Source organism: Misgurnus anguillicaudatus, chromosome 5 (genome assembly GCF_027580225.2).
Source record: "Misgurnus anguillicaudatus chromosome 5, ASM2758022v2, whole genome shotgun sequence".
Lineage (NCBI taxonomy): Eukaryota > Metazoa > Chordata > Actinopteri > Cypriniformes > Cobitidae > Misgurnus > Misgurnus anguillicaudatus.
Window position 1 is genome coordinate 5,443,808 of NC_073341.2, and position 25,766 is coordinate 5,469,573.

At 37.0% G+C, this 25,766-nt stretch overlaps 1 protein-coding gene across 5 annotated transcripts in view; it reads right to left on the reverse strand.

Annotated features, from left to right (window-relative positions):
- acot7 (acyl-CoA thioesterase 7) overlaps positions 1-25,766 on the reverse strand; it is a 79,810-nt gene that overhangs the window by 44,023 nt on the left and 10,021 nt on the right. For 3 of the 5 annotated variants that reach the window (XM_073867439.1, XM_073867436.1, XM_073867438.1), the window contains exons 3-7: positions 25,608-25,764; positions 10,358-10,449; positions 8,223-8,337; positions 7,909-7,923; positions 7,628-7,714 (exon numbers count right to left, since the gene is read on the reverse strand). In XM_073867439.1, the coding sequence (XP_073723540.1) occupies positions 7,628-7,714; positions 7,909-7,923; positions 8,223-8,337; positions 10,358-10,449; positions 25,608-25,764 (466 nt within the window). The remainder of the gene's footprint in view (positions 1-7,627; positions 7,715-7,908; positions 7,924-8,222; positions 8,338-10,357; positions 10,450-25,607; positions 25,765-25,766) is intronic. The other 2 variants (XM_073867440.1, XM_073867437.1) reach the window with 1 other exon arrangement.

Consider the following 25,766-nt stretch of genomic DNA (forward strand, 5'->3'; position numbering starts at 1 on the left):
GGGGCATATAATTGTCCAAAATGTCTTGGTATGCTGAAACATTAAGATTTGTCTTTACTGTAAGTACAGTACAGTACAGCTTAATTCCTGAAAACAGCCCCATACCATTATCCCTTTTCCCTTTAAAAAACAAACTTTTAACCTGGTCCTATACATTCCGTAGGCAACATTCCCCTGACATTCGTCAAACCCATACTCATCCATTTGACTTCCAAACAGAGAAAAGTGATTTGTCACTCCAGAGAACATGTTTCCACTGCTCCACAGTCTGGTGGAAGTCTGCTTTACACCACTCCATCCAACACTTGGCATTGGACTTGGTGATGTGAGGCTTGTAGGCAGCTGTTTGGCAAGAGAAACCATGCGTCTCAGAACTCGGTAACCCCTGCCTGTGACTTTCCGTTGTCCTGATGCTGCTTTTTCTAAACACTTCAATAATTAAGAGGTCTGTCTCAACACTTTTGTCCATATATTGTAAGATACTTTATGTTCTTGACTATGTTAGAACACGTTATAATCAAGGTAAAATAACTAGTAGTAACCACTCTGACCACTAGGTCTAACCACTAGGCTACAACTGAGTCGAGCTTGTAACCTGAAAGATGCCGGTTCTAGTGGCTGAATTGGTCCCCGAGCTCCAGAAGCTGCCCAGTGGTTTGTGTGTGTGTGCGTGTGTGTTCACGACTTGTAATGCATGTGTTCCCTACTCCCTGGATGGATTAAATCCAGAGGTCACATTCCAAGTATGGGTTACCATACATTGGCAAATACGTCACTTTCACAATTAGCAGCCTGTATTTAAAAAAAGTCTACTGGTTGGGTATTGGCACTGTTAATAAGCACTGTCAATCACATTTACTGCCTCAGTAGCTGCTATAGGTTTCACTCCTTTGTCCCCCATCTTTTTCGCAACTCACTTTATGACTCAAACTACTTTAAATCAATTTATTATCAATTTATTATCTCACTTTATCATATTACATAAAAATTGAACTGCCACCCCTGGAGTCACATTTTCTGTCCATTCAAGAAACCATGAACAGAATTACATCAGTATGGCTCAATCTGCTTTATTTAGCAAGGGCAAATTAATTAGATCAATTTTAGCTGTCATCATTCAAACCTCAAGAACATCATTAGCTGAAAACAGCAGGACAAACAATTGCACAAGAAGATAAGAACGTCTGCTGCTGATAGATCCAGAGGCATTTCATTGTGTTCCTTGTTAGCAGTATAACAATTTGGTGTAATTGATCCATTCATTATCCATGATGGTTTTAACTCTCATGCTTACACACAGACACAAACTCTGTGAAGATTTCATATACAGTACAATTAAAGTAAGCAGCAGACCACTAAAAAACAGTAAAGCCCTGTTAAAAAATAAAGGCCATTAAAGAAGAGTACGTACAAAACAGCAAAGCCTTGTAAAGAATAGTAAAGCCCAATAAAGTACAGTAAAGAGCCGCAAAGCCCAGTAAAGAACAGTAAAGCCTGGTAAAGAACAGCAAAGCCTAGTCAAGAACAGTAAAGCCAAGTAAAAAAACAGCAAAGCCAAATAAAGAACAGTAAAGAGCCACAAAGCCCAATAAAATCCAGTAAAAAACAGCAAAGCCCAGTAAAGAACAGTAAAGAGCTGCAAAGCCCAATAAACAACAGTAAAGCCTGGCAAAGAACAGTAAAGCCTTGCAAAGAATAGTAAAGAATAGTAAAAACAGTAAAAAACAGAAAAGAACCTTAAGGAACAGTAAAGAACAGTAAAGCCTAGTAAAGAACAGCAAAGCCCAATAAAGAACAGTAAAGCCTTGCAAAGAATAGCAAAGAATAGTAAAAAATAGTAAAAAACAGTAAAAACAGTAAAGAACAGTAAGGAACAATAAAGAACAGTAAAGCCTAGTAAAGAACAGCAAAGCCCAATAAAGAACAGTAAAGCCTTGCAAAGAACAGTAAAGCTTTGCAAAGAACAGTAACGAACAGTAAAGGGCTGCAAAGCCAAATAAAGAACAGTAAAGCCTTGCACAGAATAGTAAAGAACAGTAAAGCCCAATAAAGAACAGCAAAGCCTTGCAAAGAATAGTAACGAACAGTAAAGCCTAGTAAAGAACAGCAAAGCCCAATAAAGAACAGTAAAGCCTTGCAAAGAATAGCAATTCAAAGAATAGTAAAAAACTGTAAAGAACAGTAAGGAACAGTAAAGAACAGTAAAGCCTTGCAAAGAACAGCAAAGCCTGGCAAAGGACAGTAACGAACAGTAAAGAGCTGCAAAGCCCAATAAAGAACAGTAAAGCCTTGCACAGAATATAGTAAAGTACAGTAAAGAACATTAAAGCCTAGTAAAGAACAGCAAAGCCCAATAAAGATTAGCAAAGCCTTGCACAGAATAGTAATGAACAGTAAAGAACAGTGACGCCTAGTAAAGAACAGTAAAGCCCAATAAAGAACAGCAAAGCCTTGCACAGAATAGTAATGAACTTAGTAATGAAGTTCATTACCAGTATTGTTTGTTATCAAAGAAAACTGCACTGTACAACAATCTTATTTTGGTGCTTGGTGCTCAAATGGGAAATGTGAGTTTACATTTATGCATTTGGCAGATGCTTCCATCCAATGCGACTTTCAGATAATTTTTACCACAAAAAGTTGGAGTCTGGCTTTCTTTTCCTATGCTGTTCTTCCTCTTTATTCCATTATTTTCTGTTCCCATAAAAACAACTGGCAAAAATCACTTTGTCCACCTCAGTCTGAGACCTTTCTTATCATGAACGATTGTCTGGCTTGATTCAGAAAAAAACACTGAGACAAATCAGGTTCCTGAATAAATCTAGAATAAATGTAGTTCTGCCTGATATCACAATGGGATTGAGGATCTTAGTGGCAGTATTTTCGCTAATATAACAGCACTGCACAATATTTCAGTAATCTAACTGTGCTCCATGAAAGATTCAGACTTTGCCGCTAACACAGACATCTGTCAGACCAAATCCTACTGGATTCATGATGATGGATGGAAATTCTCTCATGAAGGCTAAGAAAGAAGAAGGTTGACCATGGCTACAGGCAGCTGTGATGGTTGATCAATAAATAAACTGAAAGCTCTAAGCATCTCTTTGGTTCTTATAGCTGAGAACTGATAGCTATGACCCTTCAACCCTTTGTGCGGCAAATGAACCACAAAAAATAAACAGGTTTAATAGTTTCTCAAGGAAAATGTGTGTGGGAGTTGCCTGGGTCTATCTACACAGTTGCTGTGGTATTTCTAGTGAGTGTCAGGTAATTAGGTCTCTATGATATCTCAAAACACGACCCCACCAAGTCTATGGGCCCTATTTAAACGATCTAAGCGCATTGTCTAAAGCGCACAGCACATGGTCTAAATGGGCGTGTCCGAATCCACTTTTGCTAATTTAACAACGGGAAAAATGGTTTGTGCGCCAAGCGCATGGTCGAAAAGGGTTGGTCCTATTTTTTTAATGATTAATGGGAGTATTTTGGGCGTAAAGTGCAATAAACCAATGAGAGTCTCAGCTCTCATCCCCTTTAAAAGCCTGTTGCTAGGGTGGCCATTCGTGCCAGTTCCGCCGGACACGTCCCGAACATGTTTTCGAGTTCGTTCTCCGGAAGTCGTGTTGGTCGACCGCATACAGAAATGTGACCCTGTCTGTGAAAACCAGGCTAACGATTTAAAATCAAATTCTGAGATAAAGAGCATCAAAGTTTGATTTCACATTGATTTCTACCAAAAATTTAGGCAAGCGCTGTGATTGGTCCACTAGAATCCCTCCTGTCAGGTCCAAAAATGTCTGCGTTGCATTCCCTCACATGATCTTACTCAGTCAATATAAAAAAAATCAAGATTTGATTTTGACAGAATGATCTTTACATTATGTAGGATGAGTTTATGTAGACAACAGCAAATCTACAGTCAGTTTTTACAGTCAGGGTCACAAATAAGAGGCAAAAAAAAGTTTTTACTAAAATATATCTTTAGTTATGAATGCAATTTAAATACCTGTATGAATCACCACTTTCATTGTACTAAATAAAGAAGATTGGACATTTGGCTTAAGAATAGGAAATGACTTGTTAAAATGAAATTGTTTATTTTTATGACCGAGTCAAACCTCATCTTGAACACAGTTTTATACCATACAGTATGTATGTGATGTACATCCTCTCTGGCCCCTCACATCTTCTTTTTCTCTGCTCTTTCATTTGTGTTTAATAGTGTGCATTAACAGCATGTTAGTGCAGGCACATACTGTATACTGTAACATGAACTATCAGGTGTTTCTTATCAATACATGTTGATTTAAGTTTAAGATTAATATGATTGCAAATTGTGGTCTCAGAGGTGCCCTGTTCAGGCACTACACAGGCTGCGACTGGTCTTCTGGTGTTTATGTAACTCTTTCAGGTCAGTGAACTGACATTCACTGTGTGAGAATGAATGGGGCAGAGGGGGTTACAGAACAAAACATTACAGCCTTCATCTTACGTTCTCTTCACTCCCATGAGACCACGACCTTCAGCATCTCTGATCCATTCCCGCTTTCTAACGGTCCTCTATTAATGAGAAGTGATGCCTATACTACTGATGCAGGCAATGCGAAACTTGTGCAAAATGCTCACACTCGATTCTGACCTCATCATGTTTCCAAGCTAAAACTCTGACAAGAACAAAAAATAAGCAGCCAGACAGTAAAGTAGGAATCAGTCCTGCTCAACGGCCAGTCATTCCTGCTTGGTACTACTCACACACACTTCTTTACAACAGCACAACACAAATAATTTCCTGTATTTCTCCCGTATTTTTAGTCTATGTATAAAAAGTTCCACTAGCCGTATTTGATGTTTGCTACATTCACCTCCGGTAAAGCTGGCGGCAGTATATCTGTAACATATCACTTAAACGACACCCGCCAATAAAACAAGAAGAAGAAAAGCTTCCCGAGGATGGGTGGAGGACGACGAGCCCTGCGCAAAGCTACAACCACCACGCGCATTTACTATAGTTATAGTTGTACGTAGGTCCTACGGCGTAGCCGCGACGGCGTAGGTTCCGTGTCGGTTTTCATTTATACTTTTGCGTTGTCGTCCGCGTGCAAACAGGCGCGCAGACCGCTGGTAGGCAGTATCCACGCGTGTAACCACAGTAGCAGCACGACCGTCAAAGAAGAAGAAGCTTGGCAAGTTAACCCACAAACGAAGAAGAAACAGCAACTTGTTGTGTATATTTTGAGAAGACCAGCAATGATGGAAGTAAATAAACAGCGACTTTTGTTGCAGTTTGCGTTAAATCACTCTTCAACTTGGCCATTCTTTGTTTTCAGCGTGGCAAACGGAAATACCTATGACGCAGTTTTTTTACCTGCCGGGACGGGTTCTGGTGGACCAATCACAGCGCTTGCGGTCCACGTAGAACTGACGCGCTGTTAAAATTTTTGTGAGGTGCACGTCAGGCTACGCAGAGCTACACACAGGCTACAGATAACCTACGGACGACGCACGACTATAAATCGGGCTTAGCCGAAACTTAGCGTACACAAACTCACACATTTTTATGTGCTGGCTAATGTGTGTTCCCGGGTGTGCATTTTTTGTAACTTTGCGTGTAGGGAAACTTTGCTGTTTGAGCTTTACTGCTTAACTCAGAAGATGTTAAAGAATGCAACATCTGCAACCTGTGTGTATAAAAAGTCTTTTGCAGAAGCAAGAGAGCCATACAAACAGTGATACAAGATATAAACTGCAAACAAAAAAAGATTTTCATACTTAGTATTTTTGTCTTGTTTTAATACAAATATCTAAAAATTCTATAAAAAGAATCTAAAAATGCATTTTCTTGATGAGCAAAATTTTAATGAATTTGCACTAAAATAAGCTAAATAATCTGTCAATGGGGAAAATTTTACATTATTTTTTAAGTGTTTAAGAAAAAAGTAAACCTTTTTTCAAATTTTTTTCTTAACCCATTGCCATTTTTTTAAAAGCACAAATTTACTTAAATTTGATATTTTTTTATACTATAACTATAATGTTTTTTCTGAGATAATTTTGCTCATCAAGAACATATATCTCGATTAAGAATTGTTAGATAGTTGTAATGAAAACAAGACAACAATACTAAGTAAGAAAGTCATTTTTTTGCAGTATGTGCATACTAATGAAGGGTTTGGGAAATGTCCCTTATTTTCTAATCCCAATGCTGACAGATATGCTGTAAATGTCTCAGTCACTCAAAAAATATCAAATACTGGTAAATTCACAGTTTCTGTTCATATGAAACTACTTCAGTTTGAGAGAAAATGTGGTGTGTCTTGGGTGTGAAGATGCTGATGATAAGAAAGGTCGGGTACCTGCGTACCGCTCGAACAGAGAGCATCTGAGAAATCGTAATGTTACAGTTTGATGGTGTGACATTCAGAAAGCAGATGGGAGATTAAATATTTAAGGTTAAACCAAAAAGGCACAGTATTTACTAAAATATTGTAAACTAGAAACACACATTATCCAGGATGTGGATTTGGTAATTGATAGAGCTTTTCACACTGCCCAGGTATTTTTTTGCAGGTAAACAGTTTAAATGTATTTTAATCTTTTCAAACCTAATTTTTAACAAAAGGTTTGTAACATACAATGTTTTTCTTCTAATGCGATGTTAATATAAATGCTTTACAATATATATTTTCTAAATATATTTCAAAATATACAAAAAATGGCCAACAAATATATTGGTGAAAAATAAATTTTTGTTTGTCAGCCGATGAACAAAGCTGTTGTGTCCGAACTTCTTACTTACATTTTATGTACATAAGCATTCCAGATTTATAATCCACTTAAAAAGTTCAGGTGTGAGTTTCACATCACATCTGTCTAAACAAATACATTGTGTGCAAAACAACTGTGAGAAAACACAGCTAAGTTCGGTTGAAGGTCTGAATGTGTAAATGTATAGATGTGTAAAACGTTTAGCTACAATTGGTCAAAACTGTTTGAATGAAACCCTTCTTTTTAGATAATAATAGCAAAATGTAAGTAATCAAAGCAATAGGCAATATGCTATGTGCAATATGTTAAAGGTCACGTTGTTCCTGATCCCATTTTTCAAACTTGAGTTAGTGTGTAATGTTGCTGTTAGAGCATAAATAATACCTGCAAAATGATAAAGCTCAAAGTTTACTGCCAGGCGGTATATTTTCTTGAACAGAGTTCGCCTTTCAAGGCCTACAGCGAACGGCCGGTTTGAACTACAGCCCTATACTTCCCGGTTGAATGACGTCAATAAAACAGTTTTTGACTAAACCCCGCCCACAGGAATGCATCAGTCCCCAGCTACGACTCAAACGGCTAAACTGCTGTCGAATCACCATACTACGCACTAAACAAACTACACAATCAGAAATCGTTACGTATTTCTGAAGGAGGGACTTCATAGAACAAAGAAGACATCAGTCTGTTTTGAGGACAGTGAAAACAGAGGTATACAAATAAGTAAATTGTGTGAAAAATACCGCATTTTTCACACGTAAAACATGAACACATATGTTATATTGCGCACTGTAAACACAATCAAAGCTTCAAAAACACAGAAAGAACAGGACCTTTAAAGAGCTCTTTAAAAACATACCTCCGTGTACGAAGCCAAGCAGGGTGCAATCTGATGGGCCGATCAGATGAATCAGACTCGACTGACTGAATGCAACAGTGTAGGGCTCTAAACACACACACAAACAAACACAACACACACACACACACACACACAGATTAGGGCAAAGAGAAAAACAACTGATGATCTTTTATGATTGTAAAAAAAAGAGCTGTGCAACATGTAAAAACTCATTATGTAAACTATGAAAAATGTCATCTTTACGTTTCGTTATTTTACATTCATTGAAAGACATACAATACCTTTTGTGTGTCTCTCTGTGCAGCATTGAAACAAAATAACATCAAATAAAATCAGAGTGATACTTGATAAAGTAACTTATACAGATGAAACTCCACCAGGCAGAACAACGCTAACAGAAACATCCATAGAAATACTGTAATGCCATAGTAATAATTAAATACATTTTTTGACAGGCACCATCAATAACCAATACCATAGTAAATACGTAAAATAATAATTAACCATCACGCTATATTTGCTACACACTGCATGTATAACCAAAAAGGTGTTCAAGGAAATTTCTGTAGAAAAGCTGTGAAATGTTTGTAGTTACCTGACAGAGACACATGTGTGATGACATCACCGTTCCTCTCTTTTGTCTCCAGTCGCTCCAATTTCTGAGCTTCATATCTCTTTTTACCTAAATCCTCCTGCTCTGGTCTGGAGTACTGTGCAAACACATGACTGTAGTTGTACATCATTCAGCATAACACTTTGTGTATTATATTCACAACTGCAGAGTGCATCCATACATTTCAAATTTTAATTGCATTTATGTATTTGGCAGAGACTTTTAGCCTAAAAGACTTACAGGGAATTTAATCGATACATTTATTTTATCAGTATGGGATCGAACCTATGACCATTGTGCTCCTAACATAATGCTCTACCAGTTGAGCTAGAGTAAAATATCATCATTATTCAATGACACTTGTGTCCACCAAGGGTGTGTTTCCCAAACAACGACGTAACTCGCTGCTGAACCAACATAGTACGATGCATAGTTGGAGAAACTTACTAGCTTGTCACGACTGTTTCCCAAAAACATAGTAACTTTGTCGCACATTTGTCGTTTGAACCATGTTGGTCTAACAACATAGTTGATGATGTCACGTGGGAGGTGAAGTACTAATTAATCTGTGCAAATCGATAAAAAAATCAGATTACTGCTGTAAATAACGTATATTGCACCGGACCGATTTTGTTATCGTGATTTAGTTATCTGTTTTTTTAAAAGATATTTAATGCATGCCCAAGTTCCCTCTTACGTCACTCCTCCCAGGGATTCCCCAGGGTCTTAAAGCTCGTAGGACTGCGCACATGCACAGTTTTCAAATGCAGCTCTTTAATTCTGTTTACAAACTTAAAGACATAAAATTACATTTGTATATGAAGAGTTTCGTTGCAAAACGAGATAAACACCGTTTTTTTAATTGTTCAGAAATCTCGTTTTTTTGTTGTGCATTCCAATTAATTCCAATGGAACTGCAGTTGGTTTGTTTTGATTTAAACCTTTATAACTTAAAAAAATACAGCTAAGTAGCACCATAAAACAAAATAATAACATGATGTAAGGAATAATTGACGACGGGCCATTGAATTATAAGAAAATAATGCACACCAAGGTGGTAATGCGGCACGACGCTTCGCGGTGTGCATTATTTTCAAATAATTCAAAGGACCGGAGTCAATTATTCCTCTTATACCACGGTTACCACAAACATTGCTCTGGTGCCTATTTTTAAGACATTTGAAAAGTTAGGTGTGCGGTTTACAGAAAAATAATCAACACCCATAGAACATTTCTCAGCCAATCAGAATGCAGCATTCGACAGACCCGTGGTACAAAACATAATAATAAACATGTTTTGACAAAAATGTAAAAAAATGGATTTATCTCGTTTTGCAACGAAACTCTTCATATATTTAAAATTATGGATATAGCATGTACAACATGTTTTTTGCTTATTTTGTTCAAAAGCATGATCAACTTCTACATATGATAATAACAAGGAACTATGCTTCTAACCACAGGTGAAGAGCTGATGCAGCTTGCGAATGTTCGTTTGAACTATGGTTTCGGGAAACACTAAATCATTAAACTTTGTCAGTAACAACAAAACTTACGACAGTAGTTGGGATGCTTTTGGGGAAATGCACCCCAGGATGTTAACCAAAAATCTAATGCATGATATCAGATATCAGTCACCCTTTGCTGTAGTGTTGATCATTCAATGACCTGAGATGCAGTACGCATGCTGATCTATTTACAAACAGTATGATGTTACTTTACAAATTAATTTTCACAAACACATTTTAGAGTATTAGCCTGGAGTTACTCTCTACCCAAAGTCTTTTAAATATTACTTAATAGGTTGTAGCTTTCATTTAAATCTTTTAATTATATCTAACCCACAGTAGTAAACCATGGTTAACTGAACTGAACTGCCACTGGTTAAAATTCAATGTTTAAAGGGGACATATCTATAGATTATAAATTATCTATAGACGGTTTCATCAGACGCACGTGCGCTGACGTGATACACATCTGGATCCGAACTTTATTTCCGGCTTCGTTCTTTTTTATTGGTCTGACTAGTTGCTAAACTGATCTCTTGAATAAATGCCTTGTCGGAAATAACAAATGTTTTGGTTTCCTAGGTAATCAGTATTGATATAAAGTCTTACCTCAATCGGAGGAACTTCAATGGTTTTGTCCACATTTTGTAGAGAGAGGGGCACGTACCAAAGTGTAGCCTTGTTCGTCACTTTTTTGGCTCCTAACATTTCAAATGAAATACAATTAGATTCTCTTAACACATCAGATTTATCACATAAAGAGACATGTAAAGAAACGTAAACTGTAAAGTAACAGATGAATTAATTAGATGAAAATGTATTTCAGGACCTGACATTAACTCTTATGTGAAGCAATACAGTGCCACTAAGTTTCTGGTGTTGTCATGGTGACTTTAGCATCTCATAGTGGAGCCGGTTTCCTCTCTAAAGAGCAAGTGAAGCTATTTTGGGTAGGCTGTGTTTATTACACACAAGAGATTTTAAAGAGGAAAACACGCGCTTGAGCAGATAAGTACACAATTAAGACCGTCACACAGAATGGCCAAAGCTTGAATTAATGAAACTATCAATGAGTGGGATGATAATGACACAGCAAGATGAAAATTTCAGGTTCATTTCTGTCCTGAAACTCCTTTAGTGCACTGAGAAATACTTATCCATGGTGCTTATTTACAGTAATAAATACAAGACATGTGGGTCAATATACTGTAATATAGTAATCATCAGTATGAACGACTTTATTTTCTATATATACTAAAATCCAGCTGATTTCAATCCCTTATCACTTTACTCAGACAATACCTAACTAATAAAAACATCTCTGGCAGGTATTATTATCTTAAGACTTTAAGGATATACCTTCATAATTGAATTGCTCTGATGAACACAAATAAAGAAATTTAGGAAAATATTTGTAACAAAACAGATCAGGGGCACCACTGACTTCCATTGTAGGAAAAATACTAATATGGTGCCCCAGATCTGTTTATTACAAAATGTTTCTACATATTTTCACTTGTGTTCAGCAAAACAAATACATTTATATAGGTTTGGAACAATTGAGGGCGAGTAAATGATGACAGAATTTTCATTTTTGATTGTAGTATCTTTTTAAAGTTTCTTTTTTTTGATATTCTAGAAACGCAGAATTTAGTAACCTTTGACATGATGCTAATCATTTGCGAATAGTTTTGTTTCTAATAGTTTTGCCCTTAATTGAGAGCCGTTTCTCCCACATTTAATGAACACAATAAAAATAATCTCAAACTGAACTGTACCAATTCAGCAGAAAGAGGAGCATTCAATCAGACAGACTGCTTTTGGGAATAGCATTTGCATTTTACACTCGGTTGAAGTCATCCAGACAAGCCGGTTGCTATGACAACCATGCAGGGATTCTGTATCCACCACGTCGAGAGAACAGCTCCTCTAATTGGTTTCCACAGCAGCTTGTCTAATGGTTCCACGCAGCGGGATATTTACATGTTTTCCACCGGCAAAGATTCCAGGTGAAAAATAGCTCTCTCAGTGGACGGATGAACATTACATACTGCAGTGTAGATATAGATTTCAATATCATTTATCATTTACATCAGAACCATATGTCTTCAAAGTAGGAAAGTTAGACTCAGCGAACAGCTTGTTGCTTGAGATTTCATGTAAAAGGGTTGTCAGCTCATAATATGATTCATTAAGCATCTGGTACGAAGTAAAATCACACAAAGCTTGAAAAATAGGAAAATTATTCTTTAAAACTTTCTAGTCACTCAAATTTTGCATTCATATTATGAAACATAAAACATTGTAAGTTATGTAAGGAAAAATTTACATCATTTGAAATAGTATTTTGAAAATAATGCACACCCAAGGTTATAATGCAGCCATGATGTGAAGTGGAGTTTATTTACTGTATTTATTTTCTTATCTTTTAATTATTTTATTTGCTCTTTTCAATTGATTTTTTCTGCAGTTTTTTACAGAAGTTATTTCTTGTGCTATAGGGATTTATTAACCCACTCGAGCCATGTGAAATACTTTAATGATGAATGTTTTTTCTGTCCAGCATGTGCCAATGAAGTGATAAAAAGAAAACTCATATATTTTGAGATGGCATTAGGGTGAATTAATGACAAAAGTAATAGAGAACTATTCTTTTAAAGGGGCCATGGCATGATAATCTGACCTTTTCCATGTTTAAGTGCTATGATTGGGTCCCCAGTGCTTCTATCAACCTAGAAAATGTGAAAAAGATCAACACAGTAACTTAGTTTTGGTAAACCATTCTCTACAAGCACATGAAAAAATAGGTTGTTAAAATTTGGCTCTCCTTGTGATGTCATAAGGAGCTCTTATTATAATAATACTGCCCCTTAATCTGCACTATCCAACCACAGCACTGTCATTTAGTGCAGAGAAAAAAAGAAAAAGAAAATAATTCACAGCACAATTGAGTTTTAATTGCAACAAACCACCATCATTGTGATCAATGTTTGCACTTCATCCGCTCATTTGCATTTGAAAGGACACACCCAAAATGGCACATTTTTGCACACACCTACAAAGTGTCAATTTTAACATGCTATTATAAATTATTTACATGGTATTTTGAGCTAATACTTCACATATGTGCTCTGAGGGCACCAAAGATTTATTTGACATCTTAAAAAAGTCTTGTGACATGGCCCCTTTAAGTCTTTTGAATCCAGTCACCTAAAATTGCATTTGTACAGACCCATTAACAAATTTGTGATTTGTTCAGTAACCATTTATAAAGACCACATATTGTCATCAACTGAATTGTTATAACACACTTTTTGCATGTTTAGCAAAATTTAGCATCATAAACAGTTTCTCTGCAAGATAAAAAGCCGACCTATCATTTTACTACATTTTGTAAACTGCTTACCATATGGGTTATGCCACTTCATTAGTTCATTAAAGAGGGAGATGAGAGGAACACGCTATTTCGTTTAGGCAGTTAACAAAATTGTATTCCTCTAAACTGACATACAAAGCATTCAGGGTCCTTTTGGTTTATAAAAATATATGTCCCTTGGGAATCGAAACCATGACATCATCTAGCACAATACTCTACTATTTAATCTAAAGAAAATGAACATTTTGTCCTGCTGTTGCTTTACATATTCATTGCCCAACATCCTTCCTCCCATTGCCCATGCAAAGCATCTCTCTTGCCATCTCACTGATACTATTTCTTTGATACACAAAGAAATAAGTTCTAACCCAATTTATACCCCTGTACAGATCACTAATCTATTCCTAACATCCTCACTTGACCTAAACCTAAAAGCTAACTGGCTGGCAGGAATGTTGTTCAAGGACAAACAAGAATGTTAACCCAGTAGCATGTGAAACAACACAGTGTTAATTTAAAGTGAAAAATAGTCATACATTACAAAACGCTGTTTTGATGCAAAACACATATATTATAGATATTATAAAACAAATCATATATTTTGTTTCTCATCAATGACCCGACATCTTTTCAACTTCCAATTATCTGAAGAATCTTTTGGTATGTTGCTAATTTCATTGATCTCATCTTTGTGCGTCTATTAACACAAACAAGTAAATGCAGTGTGTGATGAGTTTACTGTAGATGATGAAGTGACTTTAATGATTTAAGGCAAGCAGAGTTGACTGCTTTTGATCGCTATCTCAGATTTTCCATGACTGCCAGCCAAGAGATGAATCACTGGTCTCATTGTGGAAGCACTGGTGAGACTTTGAAGGGTTGTGTTTACAGATGGTGCTGTACAGTGTGTTTATGGATGGATTAGATTTGTTAGGTTCTGAATAACAATGACTCACGCGGTTACAGGAGTTAAGGTCGACAGAAACCTGTGGGCCAGAAACACTTGTGCTACATTCCCTTTAAAACTGTATAACTGCAGCCTAGGATGTTAATGGGTCAATAGGAGTTTTGCGCAACAAACTTCTGTATTTTGCAAAACAGGTCACATCACTTGTGTGCTTCATTACATATAGAGTAAACTGTATATGTTGTAATCATGAAGGCCCATGCATTCAGAGGCAGGAGATCCCTGAGGAGTGTGAGTGAGACGTGGATGACAAGATCGGCCCTGACTGTGTGTGTATAACCTGAGAAAAGAGTCATGTGATGGCCCAGCTAGAGTTTACAAATGTACACAAACATGCATATACATTCATAACACTTAAATGTGTGTCAGAACATAATGTATAGATATATTATACTAAACATTCCCTCTCTGCAGTCTCTTCAAACACACCAGAGAAATCTAAGCAAAGTCTTCTTGATGACAGATTCATCTAAAGGGTTCCTACACCTTAGTTAACATCAAATTCAAGGACCTTTCAAGGACTTTCCAGGTCCAATACCCTCAAAATCATTGACTAAATGTGGGGACACATTTCAAGTGAGAGTAATGTTACATTGTGTTACCTTTTAAGATACATTGTTACAGTTCCCTTTCGAGGGAACTCGCACTGCGTCACTGCGGTGACACTTTGGGGACGCCTCCAGGGGTAAGTGCGTCTGAATGTGTATATCAAATTCAACCAATGGTGAGGCTTAACGACAAAGACAGGGTGAAGCACGAGCCAGGAAGTATATCGCTATATGAAATATTGCCAAAAACGGCGTTACAAGGATGCAGGAAGTATGGCAAGGGAGACGCAGCGTCTCGTTCCCTTCTCAGGGAACAACAGTTACATACATAACCAGAGACGTTTTCATGTGTCAAACACAACTATGCAAAAAAGCATTTTGGTATGAATCAACATTCGCTTACAGAAAATAAAAACATTTAAAAGCGAACAGTTTAGCATGTGTGCTTAAAAAGTCTAGATTTTATATGATATTATTCTACACTACACAGGGAATAATATGGATTTTTTCCAGAAAACTTCTTGCATAAAAAAAGATTCAAGCACGTTCAATGTCCTGTATCTATGTATGTATATTTTCAAAAACTTCCCAGGGCCTTAACCCCCCCCCCCCCCAGAATCACAAACTTTCAATGATTTCAAGGACCCGTGGGAACCCTGCATCTATAAGCAGATATTTAGAGATGACAAAATGTCCTACTCACAGCTTTTTCAACAGATGCACATTTTCTATATGTTTATATTGTATTAGTTATTATTGTGTATTTACATTCATTAGTTTTGTGTACATTTTATTTGTTTAATGTGCATAACACCAAACTCAATGCTCATCTGATCAAAAAGCTATTAGGCCGACCACAGTTAAATATTTAAGCAGTTCTCCTGAGGACAGTCTACTTCTTTCTCTCATTTCACAGTGTGTTTAAAAGAGAATTGAATGCATGCATGAATTTTTGTAATGAAAAGCTATCCAGCTTGCATATGCATTTGTCTGTCTGTGCGTGTGCAGAAACAGTTTGTGTAGGACTGACACTGTGCTTCTCTTATACGCAGGTATCGCTCTGCAACTCCTGCCTGTGTTGGTGGCGCGTGATGTTAAGTTAACATGACAGAAGCACATAAAGTCTGCCCCCATTCCACTCGCTTGCCCGCGGCTCAGCACGAGCCTTTAAAGGGGCAGTGAGTGCAGAAACAGCCAGTCGCTTTCTTAACACAACATGATGCTACAGACAATATCAGCTTAACAGAGACTGAGAAACTGAATTTAATGTCAACTGTGGGCACTGGAAGAGTTACAGACAACATTACTTGTCAAGCAAAAGGTTAAGGGCTTTAATGTAACAGTTCACTTAGGTACAGTAACACTGTAGCTAAGAAAACCAATAGATACATTATATGTTACGCTGTATGCGCTAAATAAATTATTTGATTCCTTTTTGACAAAATCCTAAGGCATTCTCCAGTGCATACACCCTAAAAAAGGTGTGTTCACCCTGCATCCGAAATCACACACTGTGACAGTAGGTATTAGATCAATTACTATATAGCATGAATATGGATAGTATGTGTAAATTCGGCCACACTACATGCTCCATGTTGATACATCACGTGACACCCGATACGTCATCATAAATACAAGTTAGTTGTTAACTGGAATGACGTTAAACAAGCGCAATTTGGTCAGCTGGTTAATATATGTATTTGCATTCGAACAGAGCCAGGTTATCGTTTTCGGACATTTGTGAATAAAACAACGCCTCTCCTTCTTCTTCTTCGTTGGAAAACTCCTCTCCCGGGGGCTCACGGGATAGTAAAGTGTCTATTGAATAAACACTTTTGCCTACTATATAGTATGGAAGTAGGTGATTCGGACAAAGCAAATCTGTCATTTTTGTTGATTTTGTGATAATATACTGTAAATAAAAGCTGTTTTAAAAGTAGCACAGATAAGTTGTTCCAATAATGAGATGTGTGTGTAATCGCATTTAGTGTGTTGTCCCTAAAATAACACAGATTGCGTTGTTTTTAACACAACCATTTTAACACAAAACACCAAAACTCAAAAATGTCCAAAAACGGTAATGTGTATACAAGTGTATATATAATCCCAGAATGCACTGCAGTATGCTCCCTGACAATATATAACGCGAGAAAAATTTCATACAAATATACATTTATTTTAAGAGATGCACCGATCAACCAGACAGACAGACAAAAATTTGCCAATTTTAAGCATGATCGGCCGGGGGTGTGTTTCCCGAACAACAACGTAACTCGCTGCTGAACCAACATAGTATGATGCATAATTGGAGAAACAAACTACCTTGTCCCGAAAGCATAGTAACTTTGTTGCACATTCGCTGTTTGAAGCATGTTGGTTTAACAACAGAGTTGATGATGTCACATGGGAGGTCAAGTACTAAATAATCTGTGCAAATCGATATAATGTCAGATTATTGCTGTAAATAACATATATTGCATTGGAAGACTGATTTTGTTATCGTGATTACGTTATATGTTGTTTATTTTCAAGATATTCATGCACAAGTTCCCTCTTACGTCACTCCTCCAAGGGATTCCCCAGGGTCTTAAAGCTCTTATGACTGTGCACAAGCGCAGTTTTCAAATGCAGCGCTTTAATTCTGTTTACAAACTTAAAGACGTAAAATAAATTTTTAATATATTTAGAATGATGGATATAGAATGTACTACATATTTTTTTGCTTATTTTGTTCAAAAGCATGATCGACATAAGTCTACATATGATAATAACAAGGAACTATGCTTCTAAACACAGGTGAAGAGCTGTCGTTAAAACCACACAAGTTTGCGATGCAGTTTGCAAATGTTCGTTTGAACTATGGTTTTGGGAAACACCAAATCGTTGAACTTTGTCAGTAACGACGAAACTTACGACAGTTGGGCTAACGATGCTTTCGGGAAACACACCCCGGACCGGTAACCGGACAGTCAGTCTCACGACATTCTGACATGGTCTTTTGGTTGCCAGTGCCACAAGCAATAACGTAATAGCCGCACGCACACTTGCACTCGAAGCAGCACCGGACCAATCCAACAGCAGCATTAATTTAATTCCTTACCCAGAAACGTGATCCGTTTGACGAAGATCGCGATTCGAACCGCCCCCTCAGATTGCTCCGTAATTACACTATGGTTTTAAAATGACCCAGTGATTTTTGGCTTCACTTTGAAAGTGAAAAATGTATAGCGCTGTCACAAGTTCAATTTGTCATCATCTCATTTTTAAACATTAAATGTCAAGAGATATCACGAGCATCACATCTTAAATGAGAAGAGGTGAGAGCACAACACAGCTAATCCCTAAAATGATAGCAAAAGCCTTAAAGCTGCTTATTAATGCTAAGAATCCTTGTGCTTCGACTGGACATGTTTTAAAACGTGTTGTTATGATGGTGTGCATCCACAACGGGAGTTAAACTTTCTGTCCAGTACATAACTCAGCTCCTATGGTACGATCCACGATTTTACATTTCCTTTGGTGTGTAAGTGTGTATTAGTACATGTTAACAATATACAAAAGGTACAAACCCTAAAGTAAACGATGACGCCAGTTATCATCTCCAAATTAAATCTCTTTTCTTGGACTACAACAAACACACGTATTGTAGGCAACAGTTTACTTCCTGGGCCTGTTGACGTGGACAAGACCGACATTATCATAATTGCTCCCGCTTAACTCCTGTTAGCATTGCATTGTGAGCGAATCTTTCAAACACGGTAACATTTCCGCTGACGTCAGAGGTATTCAGGCCAATCACAACGTACAAATTAGCTGGCCAAGCAGGGACACAGCGCTTTTCAGATTGATGAGTTTTGTATAAAATCAGTGTGTTTCAGAAAGACAGTATATCTGGAGCAACACAAATGTACGGTATGTGGAAAATAATGTGTTTTGAACCTTAAACCACGCGAATACATTGTATTATACCAAATTCCCAAAATAACATTTTAGCAATGAAATATGTGCACATTAAGTATTGCATGTTGTGCAAATAGATGCATATTGTATAATATATTTATGTTGTATGAAATATGTGAGGTGTGGACTGGGCCAGGGTGTCATGGGTGCGCTTTGGAAGCGGACTTCTCCATTTCCTTTTGGATCATGGTACTGATGTCATACGCTGTGCGGTCTGTGCAGTGCAACACAACGTCAAACACACACCCAGTCCTTACTATGAACCACAGCTGCTTGCTTTGCAAAAAAATCATCTGATCATAAAGATCAATGAAGATAATTTGAGGAATGTTTGTATCCAAACATTGAAAATGTTATCCATACTATGAAAGTGAATGGGGATCATGAACGGTACAAACATTCCTCAAAATATCTTCCTTCGTGTTCATTAGAACAAAGAAATTTATATGGGTTTGTAACAACATGAGAGTGAGAAAATGATGTCAATTCAACCTACTATTTTAAGTTTTTTGTTGTAAGTTTTGTTAACTTGTGATAAGTTGAAATTGTTTTACTTACTTGTTAAAAATATATGACGATTTGACATCATTTTTTACAGTGTGGCTATGATGACAATACACAGGTTTTATAACAAATCCCATCTATCTGCATCATCTAGATTCAAACAAACAGGGTTAAAGTCTCATTACGATCATGCTTTTGTAATTGACCAAAATGATTATAATACAATTTTTTTCAAATAAACTAAGACAGTCCAATACTGTATTGAAATACAGTGTTGAAATAATCTCATTAACACTGTGGTCACTCGTACAGGGATGCTTTGTCTTTGCTCATCTGGGTTTCTACAGTCACATCCTCATCTAATACTGACTGGGTTCTTCACCCACGCCGAGCTTGAGCACGTTTCGCCTCATGACAACCCTGTTGCTGTGGTAACAACATGTGCCATGGGAATTACTCTTTTGTTTTAGTCCTACCGTTTCTTTCTTCAAAAGCAGTACGTTTCTTCATTGCGTTTCATATCTTTCATACACTGTCCTAAATCTTATATATATGATTATTTTGGTTTTCTGGGATAAAACACCATATTCATTCCTTTACACTTGCCTGTATCACATTTCAGATGCTTCCTTTATGGAGCTATAGCACCATCTTGAGATCAGTTTAGAGAATTCAGACGCATGTTTTCTTTAAATGTTTACGAGAGTAAAAACTGACGTGATAATCTCTGTTACTCAGAAAAATCTCAATGTCAATACAAAACACCATTCAAAACATATTTACCTTTTAAAATGAAGAATGTTTGAATGAAATGAGATATTTAACAATAATTCTTTTAACAATTAAGAAATAATTTGATTATGAAAAGTGAGCATACTGGAGACTGAAAACAAAGCTAAAGCAAGTTGTTACATATACCTAAATATCTCATTTAGTTCAACAGTATTTTTTTTGTTATTGACAAACTCCAGCAGCTTTAGGAAAAGTGTATGACTATACTGCATTCACAGACATAAACCCCATTCACACAGACCTATGGTCCCAGAAAATACCCGTAAAATTGCCAGACAAGCATTTGTGTGAACACAAACACATCCCGTAAATCTTCTGAGATCGTTGCCGGAAAGAGGACCTAGTAATGCTGGGTACACACCAAAAGATAATCGGGCTGATTTTGGGCCGATTTACCTCCTCCCGACAATCCTAGCTATGTCCCGAGTATGGCGATGGTTCTACAGATTATTTTATCAGATTGTCCCTTGATGTGAGGTGTGTTAAGAGTGTCCGAACCTGCTCGGAAGAACGTCTGAGCCGCGCCGATCGCAAATTGTAAAAATTCAACATGTTTAATATTTACGATCAGAAATCCTGATGTGTGTGGGGAAACGCACAAACGCGAGCACGCTATTGAGATTATCACGTGAAACGAAAACATATCCAATCAGAAAGCGAGATGAGGGAAGACGGAAGCAGTCATGGCGCAGAACAAAGGTCGCTACTCAATCCGTAGGTTGTATTTCCAGGCTGCATATACGTCATCAAGACTGTCTTATTTCAGAATATTAACAGTTATAAAATGGACTATTATTCCTAGTTTATTGTATATTGTTGTAATATACTTATGACTTGCGAATGTAATGCTCAGTTAACTTGAATAAACCAGGTTTCATGACGTATGCAGCCTGCATATGCGACCTCCGCAGGCTACAGATTGAGAAACGGCCAAAGTGAAGTTGATGTGGACAGCAGAGATGGAGGATCAGCTTGTTGATTTGTGGCAACAGCACGAATGTTTATACAACGTGTCTTGTAAAAATTATTCCAAGCACTATCATTGAAATGTCTTTCTATTGTGAAGTCTCGCAAGATTTTGTGGGATTTCCTGTGTTTACAGTCGAGACTCTGGTTAAAAATCTGTTTGTGTGTGTGGTGTGCTGTCTTTGACACGTAATGGCACACCACACACTATAGGAGCAAAACGGTAAAATCTAGGATTTTTTATCCTCATGTTTGTGGTCTATCACATTTTTAAAATCTTATAAGATGTAAAAATTTTTTGGTGTGTGAACAAGAAGCCGAAACGATGCCGTAATGGGCGTGTTGTAGTGAGGATGCAAGCGTCATTACAACAAAAGTTATGGTTCAGCTCTATAAAACAAGAGATTTACATGCAAATCAACATTCATGACGAGAAATGTTGCAAACTAGATTGAAGCAGTTATCAGGAAATGATAAATGAGACGCATAAACAATGACATGCGTGGCGTAGTGAGGACGTGCGTGTTATGGCAACATAAATTTGGTTCAACTCTTTAAAATGAGGGATTTACAACATTTACGACGAGAAATGTCAGCAAACTGGACTGAAACAGATATCAGGTAAGTTATTCAGTTATTCAAGTTATTATACAAAGATCATTCAGCAGCATAAAATAATATCGCGTCACATGCTCATTTGAGCTTATAATAAACAAAAATGCTTGTGCGTCATCCCAACAAGATATATCGTTTAGCTCCTCAAAACGAGGGTTTTAAATGCATATTATAAAACGCCTCGTTCTGGTTCATCAGAATGAAGAACCAGAACGAGCCGTTTTAAAAGCCTTTAAAAAAAATGAAATGTAATTTGTATTTAAATACATTTAAGATGAGTATTTTTGTATTTTTAAAATACTCAAAATACTTTGAGCCAGTCAACCAGTCAGGGTGCTGTTTTCATGCATCAACTAGTTCAGACCAGACACCAGAGTTCAGGTAAGCAAATATATCTGTGCAGCTTTTAGTGGGCAATAATTGAAATGTTGGAGTGGGAAAAAAAGCAAGGGCCATTGAATTATTGGGTGTGATGTGATTTGTGTTATTATAACTGTTTAACGCGGCAAGTGGTGGAATCAGCACACAGTTGTTGATTTCTTTTTAGCTTTGTGCAGTTGAAGCCTTGTTTACACTTTTGCAATTCGAATGGCTCTACTCTACGGCGTGAACCTCTGGGCTCATCAGTAAACCTACAAGACTTTCATGCTTCACATGCTTTCCGTTGTACAATTCTGTAAATGAAAGAGGGCGACTCGTGAGTAATTGTTCTCAAAACCATCAAAAAGCAGCAATGAGAGAAAGTAGTTTACACAGGGTATGGATCTGCCGAATAATGTGTCAAACACTCGTCTCGTGAAAAGTAAATACGTGGATTTCTTCACATATAAACTGTTTAGGTTGTGGGTTGACGACACATGAAAAGGTTTTTACATGACACGTGTCATAAATATGCAGGAGATTTTATGGATTTCATGTCAGTCTTATGAACACCCCTTCAAGTAAAGTGTTACCAAGTTTTTTTCTAGTTTTTCATTTCCTACAGGGCAGGGGAAAGCAAGAGGTACGCAAAATAAAATATAAGTTTCTAAGCAGTTGCCAAATCTAAATGCTTTTTGGCATTCAGAAATAGACCCAGATAGATTTCAGCATAATAGGGATACTTGCACTGAATCACCAATTTTACATGTATTTTGTGTATTTTCAAAATACAAAATACTGTATTTGTATTTAAATACATTTTTCGACATAGTATTTTGTATTTGTATTTGAAATACATTTCCATGTATTTATGCCCATCTCTGGTCACGCGCTCCTTTATAGTCTTATCATAAACAAAAATGCACGCAAGTGGTTTCTGGAGAGAGAAATAAGAAATAATATGCAAACTTCAGACGCTGCGTAGAAGATAGTGCAGGACTTTAAACAGGTCACGTGTCTTTCCGGGACCTTGCAGATGCCGGCAAATCAGTGTGAATGAACAAAAAATCAAACGATCCCGGACAAATCCAGGATGCATTTTCCGTATATTTTCCGGAATGTCTGTAAGTCTTCAGTGTGAGACATGTCATAGTGTTAAAGGGGACATTTCACAAGACTTTTTTAAGAGGTAAAATAAATCTTTGGTGTCCCCAGAGTAGGTATGTAAAGTTCTAGCTCAAAATATCATATAGATCCTCTATTATAGCATTTGAGTAAAAATGTGCCATATTTGGGTGTGTCCTTTTAAATGCAAATGAGCTGATATCTGCACTACATGGCAGTGGCGTGGTCAGTGGCGTGTTTACTATTTTGGGGGCCCTAAGCAAAGTCCAAGAACCAGGGCCCCCCATGCCCCAGCATTGCCCAAGGTTTTTCATTTGAATTGCACAACAATAATATTCAGTATATAGAATTAAGTGAGATATATATATAAACCAGCTTTATTTTGTTTTACACTGCTTAAAATAACACTTATATGTATATGTAATGTAATTAATACTGCAACTTCAGTGTCTGACATCTTACTAAAAACACTAAATGAGGAAAAAGAGGAAGCGTTAGATTATGATTCAGACTGAACTAACAAACACCAGCAAACAACATTGTAAGTTGGTTATTGCTTAAATTTATGGATGGGAATTACATAACTCTCATGTTCATATTGCAGAAACAAACTTACTGTGAGATACAACAAGCATATAGACTAGACACACACTAAAGATGAGATTTCAATGACAATGATGAGATACAGAATATGATTTATGTATTTTCGATGTGATTTAAACCCCTACGTGGTGTCTTTATCATGTTTATACCTGTACAAGTGTGGAACAAAAGATGCATGTCACTGATCAAACCACCAATCATAGTTGTGAAGCCCAAAGTCTTTAAAGTAAACTTGACCATTGAGTGAATGTTGTGCAGTTACGAGATCACAGAGAGATTAAGGGAATGTATTATTAATAAGATCCCCTTCTGACATCTGGGGAACCAAATTTCAACGACCCATCCTCTCACATGCCTGCAGAGAATGGTCTATCAAAAAGTCACTGGGTTGACATTTTCACACCTTCTAGGTTGATAAAAGCACTGGGGACCCAATTATAACACTTAAACAGGAAAAAGGTAAGATTTTCATGACATGTCCCCTTTAAAATGGTCTGATCTGATCTGGCACTCTACAAACTAAATCTGATTCAGATCTGATGCTAAAATGTGATTACAAAAGGTGATAGTTTAACAATAATAACAGATCTCCACTTGAGCATTTATGTGTCTGAAGCGTCCCACACTACAATAATGAACTTTAACACAGAGACCCTGAGACACAAGAGCTGACCTTTCACCTAGAAAATGAATGACATTCATCCACACCTGCTGTAATCAGCTTCACTGGAACCTCAATTATTCATGCAGCTGATTTAATCTAGATCATATACGATAAGGAGGTAATAAACAACATGCCTTTCATTTTCTGTTAGTCGTTTTCAACTGTACAGCTTGAGATGTTAGTGTTTAGTGTAAACATTTGTAAACCGTAATGGTAAAGCTTTCATAATACAGTATGATGTGAAACAAAAGATGATCAATGCAATATTAATACCAGATTAATGTATAGTCAGTAAATGCAAAGGCCAGTTTTTTTTATTAAATAGCTATACCAAGTTGTGTTTTCTCTATGTTGGTAGTGGTTTAATTAACCGGAGACATATTTTAAAGCAAATATTGTAAAAATATGCCCTCCAGACATCCCTTTTGGTCACTATTGTACTTTATTCATTGTGCACAATAAGATCAGAAGCATGCATTAAGACAGATAATAGACTTTAATGATCAATGTTTTAAATGTAAAGTGTGTAAATCTGTCCTGCTAGTATCACTCAGTGGAATTGTAAAAAAATATCTCTGGTTAAATGCATTTCTCATTTTATCTTTTATTACTCTAAACCTAGCATTGTTGTTCTTTGGACAAATTGCATGTGTTGTTCTATTAAATCACTGTGGATGAAAGCGTCTGCTAAATGAATAAATCTATGTTTTGATGGAGGCTCCACAAACACCCTTGAGTTTGCCAGTTTTTTTTTTAACAAACAGGAAGATCTGGTTAAACCAGGAGTTGACATGTCAGACCACAGATTTCGGAATCGGTACTATTTAAGCTTGTCACCGCATCCGGTTTGACTTCAGTGACACTGAACACTATTGGTTTTTGTACGTCTTGTGAATATGCAGATGTACAAATGACATGACTAGCTGTGACAGATGAGAATATTATATCAGTAATTTGCTCTGATGGTTAAAGTTAACACTTTAATTAATTAATTAATTCCTTTATTAGATTTAAAGCTGCAGGTTTTGATTACATACAGCAGTGGTTCCCAAACCTTTTCAGCGGGCGGCCCCCCTTGTGTACAGTGCATTCCTTCGCGGCCCCCCAAAGAAAATTTGTGACAAAAAATTGTTCTAAAACTCAACATTTTAATAAAAAAAAAACCCATTAAATTATACAAAAAGTAGTGCTTTTGGTTAGTAGCCTTATTTATTTAGGTTTAATTACACAGAATTCATAATAAATGAATGTATTTCATAAAATGTCATAAAACTGGGGCCCCCAGTTTGAAAACCACTGCCATACAGTATGTAAATGAGCTTTTGCATTTGTGTTGAAGACAGAAAGTCAGTAAGAGATTGAGTTGTGTTCACACTGACCTGTGACTATGTTCTCTGAGAGAACGGTGACTTGCACCTCGACCGAGTGTTTGGATGTGTAGGTGATCTCAGCACTCACGTGGGCGACCTCACCAATGAACATCGGGTAAAGAAAGTCTGTGCGCTCCACCCGGGCCAAAGCAGCCACACAGCGATCCT